This window comes from Lissotriton helveticus, chromosome 9 (genome assembly GCF_964261635.1).
Source record: "Lissotriton helveticus chromosome 9, aLisHel1.1, whole genome shotgun sequence".
In the NCBI taxonomy this organism is placed as follows: Eukaryota; Metazoa; Chordata; class Amphibia; order Caudata; family Salamandridae; genus Lissotriton; species Lissotriton helveticus.
Window position 1 is genome coordinate 235,160,594 of NC_136070.1, and position 3,826 is coordinate 235,164,419.

Below are 3,826 nucleotides of genomic sequence, written 5' to 3' on the forward strand. Positions count from 1 at the left end.
CATATTCCACTTTGCTCAAGATAACACTATTCTGGTCAAGTAGTGGGAAATCTAAGATTAGACCCCAGATCCTTAGTCAATATCAAGAGTTTAACGATCCTCAAACAATATCAGGTGTTTAAGGAGGACCTGGAGGCTCAGCAGTCCAGGTGAGCCAACCCTTCAGAAGGCACCCAGCCCTTCAGGGGTCCCCATTCTGCCCAGGGCCAATGAATATATGTGAGATATGGTAGACTCAAGGGACCCTCATCACATTCTGCAGGGGGGGGCATCATTTTGTAATACATAACTGGTCAATATACGTACAGTTCTAGCACTAAACATATTCTCCCTTGTTCATATGTGTGAGTTCTGTGATTTATTCACTAGTGATTTGGTATCAGGCTAGAGCCAACCAGTGCACCACCCCTGTTGCTCTTCTCTCCTACCTCCTGCATTTCATACATTACACTTTATTATTTCTGAGATCTGCTCAGGGCCTGACTGTGAACCCAAAGTAGCCCTGGAAATTTTGTAGAACCAGCCCCCAGGGGGAGGGGGTAATGATGGTGGATTTGCAAGTGTGAAGCACTACTGCTTTTGGTACCGGTCACCGATATTGCAACACCGCTGCAAAACCAGCCCCCGGTAACAAAAAAACGCCCCCCACTGCTGCAAAATCAATCCCTACCCTTCCAGCCTCCCGGGAAGACGCCTGATGCCCGCTACGGACAGTCCGGCCCTGAAGGGGCCCATTGGCTGGGACAATTATTTTAAAAATCTTTTTAAATATAGTTTCCTAGCACATGATTACTTGTTTTGGGTGTTACGTTATAGTGATGGTGAGCGATGCTTTTTTCGTCTGCGCATTTTAAGAACACATAATCGAATCCATCCAGGAGACACCGTTTAACAACAAAAGCGAAGAAGAATGAAGGCATGGAACACTCGTGAAACTGATATTTATATAAAGTCGTTATATTTTATACATCAGAACTATTGTAACATACCTGAGCGAGCTCCACTCCGTGTGGCATAGATAACCTCATACATTTTAATTATTAAAACAGTAGCTAGTACCAACGACAGTGCCCGGATACCCACCAGGAAAGCTATCTGAACCTCTGTCGAAATGTTTTTAAAAACCTCTGCTATGAGAAAAAAGTGAACAGTTTATCAAAGCCCCAATTCAAAAGTCTGCTGTTGGTTTTAAGTCGCGCAGTAGCATAAAAAACAAACCAAAACAAATAATAATAAAGAGGCCTTCTTCCTTAGCATCAGATTCCTAAAGCAATTGTCCTTGACTGTTTAGCCTGAAGTAAAAAAAAATATGTAAACTTTTCAAGCAGAAAAAAAATGTACAATATGAAAAGCTCTAGAGGTGCATTTCTGTCATATAAAACTAGAATCCATGTACAATTTGTTTGTGTAAGATCCAGGGCAGGCAGATACTGTCACATCAGAAGGTTCCAGAACTACCTAGCGGGGCGCTTATAGGCTCCCCTCGGCTGTGGGTGTGTACTGTGAGGGGCCCCTGTCACTGTCTACAGGGGGACCCGTTCTAGACCTCTCGTCCAGGCGTGGAGTCTGCCCCCCTAACGAGAAAGTACTTCCCCTCACATCAAACTCCCCTTCCGAGGTCTCTGAAGAAAAGGGGGTCCTTGTTGTGTCTGTTGCTGCAGACGGATACCTGACCCCCGGGTCACCCCCGGGAGTTTCCGTGTTCCTCTGAAGGGCCTTCGATGCAGAGACCCCCGTAGGAAGCCTAGACGCAGGGCTGACCGACACAGCGCCAGTCTGGGTCCCGCTGTTAAGGGTGTCTGTGGGTCTCCGGTGCGTGGTACCCTCTTCCATAGGGGTGTCTGTGGGTCTCCGGTGCGTGGTACCCTCTTCCATAGGGGTGTCTGTGGGTCTCCGGTGCGTGGTACCCTCTTCCATAGGGGTGTCTGTGGGTCTCCTGTGCGTGGTACCCTCTTCCATAGGGGTGTCTGTGAGTTTCCTGTGCGTGGTACCCTCTTCCACAGAGTTCTCTGTTTGTACAGACTCCCTCTCTGGGGTGTCTGCCGGCCTCCAGCGCGTGCTAGACTCTTGGACGCTGACACTGTTCCCTGATTGTGCAGACCCCCTGCCAGAAGAGTCTGTGGGCCCCCAATGTGTAGGACCCTCATTGACACTGCCCCCTGGTTGGACAGACCCCGAGTCTGTAGGTCTCCTGGGGGTGCTAGCCTCTTGTTCTTTCTCAGAGCCCCTTGTTTGGGCAGACTCCGTGCCAGTGGTGTGTGCAGCCCTCCAGCTCGTGGTAGCCTCCTTCACATAGTCCCCTGTTCGAAGAGAACCCCTAGGTAATACTACTGTGTCCGGGTTATAGAATGACGTCGTCACAGTGGCCTCTTGAACCCTGCTGATGAGGTCATCAGCCATTAAAGGTGATGTCGCCTGAAGCTCTCGCTGCAGACCCGCATCCACGTGTCTACCCCCTGCAAAAGTCGATGTCTGTGGAGCCTCCGGCGCACTGGGGTCCAGCCCCCCTTGGCCCGAGAGCGTCTCTTCACCCTGCACAGCTGCACCACCTCTGGGCAGCAGGGATCTTTTCTGGGACTCCGGATTTGAAGCCCCCGATGCCACCCCTGCAGCCCGGCCGGCCGGGGTGCTGTTGGTGGGACTGAAGTCCGGTAGGCCGTCCGTGGCGGTGGTGTTGTCCATCTCGGTGGTCACTTCTTGGCCGGGGCTGACCGGGTCGCCGCTGGAGCGCACGGGCTTCCAGATGAGGCTGTAGTAGATGGCCAGGATGATGGCCGCCAGGGACACGGACAGGACGTAGGCGAACACGGTGGCCAGTCTCACCCACTTCTTGTTGGTCTTGGCAGCCATCTTCGCCTTCTTGTCACCCGTGTAGGTGGCGGGCTTGCCTCGCTCCATGTTGGGCATGAAGTCTTTGTCCTTCATGTTGCCCCGGTGTTTACCTCTGTGCTCCACCGCCCCGTCCGTCTTGAAAGGATGAGGTTGCAGCCAATTCCAAGGAAGAAAAGCGGGGGGTTTCAGAGAGCGGGCGTGACGCCCATCAGATCGCTCCCAGGGCTCCGCTGCTCGGGTCTGCCGCGGAATCAATCACTGCATGGCATCTTCGCAGCTCCCAGGGCCTGCAGTGCATCGTGGTCCTCCAGGTGGTGCAGGCCGCTGCAGCTGCTGCTTGCTTCCCAGATGCAGAGGCGCTGTCAATGGCTGGGGCTGCCGCGCGCAGAGCACCTCACAGGCTCGCCAGCTAATATTGCATCCAAGATCAGTAAGTAAACGCTGCCGACTCCATCCTCAGGCGAATAAAGCAGCTGCCTCGGCAATAAACAGCAGGCAAGGATGGGGAGGCTGAGGGGAGGAGGGCGCGGGCTGCTCTTAAAGGGGCCATGCCACGCGAGGAGGATGCTGAGGAGAGAGCTCATCGACGCCGTTGTCCCGGCAACCGTGACAGCTGCCTCGTTAGGGACGCAGTCATGACAGCTGAGAAGCTCATGACACATCAAATATCAAGGTGCACGGTGGCCGTGCGTAGTCAGGGTACATATATGGGTCGCGCTCGCAGTATTATATCAGTGTTTACCAGGTCGTAATTCACCATTCTACCTGTAGAATGTAAAAAATTTTGTACATTTATCACATTTTACAAATAGTATAGTGTTGTCGCTAAATGCACAGGTGAGAAAAGTAGGGAACTGTGAAAAATAGTCACAGGGATATTTCCCCCAAAATGGGTAATCAACAGTTGAACCCAGGAATACAGTGGCACAGTCCGCAGGTTTTTTCTTTGTTTCTCTGTAGTCCATTATTGCTATCGAAGTTCCGGTGACATCAT

At 52.0% G+C, this 3,826-nt stretch overlaps 1 protein-coding gene across 1 annotated transcript; it reads right to left on the reverse strand.

Moving 5' to 3' along the window:
* Window positions 1–941: 941 nt before the first annotated feature.
* INAFM2 (InaF motif containing 2) lies at window positions 942–3,131 on the reverse strand. Its single transcript, XM_078662029.1, has one exon. It carries the CDS (start codon window positions 2,923–2,925, stop codon window positions 1,471–1,473), a length of 1,455 nt encoding a protein of 484 aa, XP_078518155.1. The 5' UTR covers window positions 2,926–3,131; the 3' UTR covers window positions 942–1,470.
* Between the last annotated feature and the right edge of the window lie 695 nt (window positions 3,132–3,826).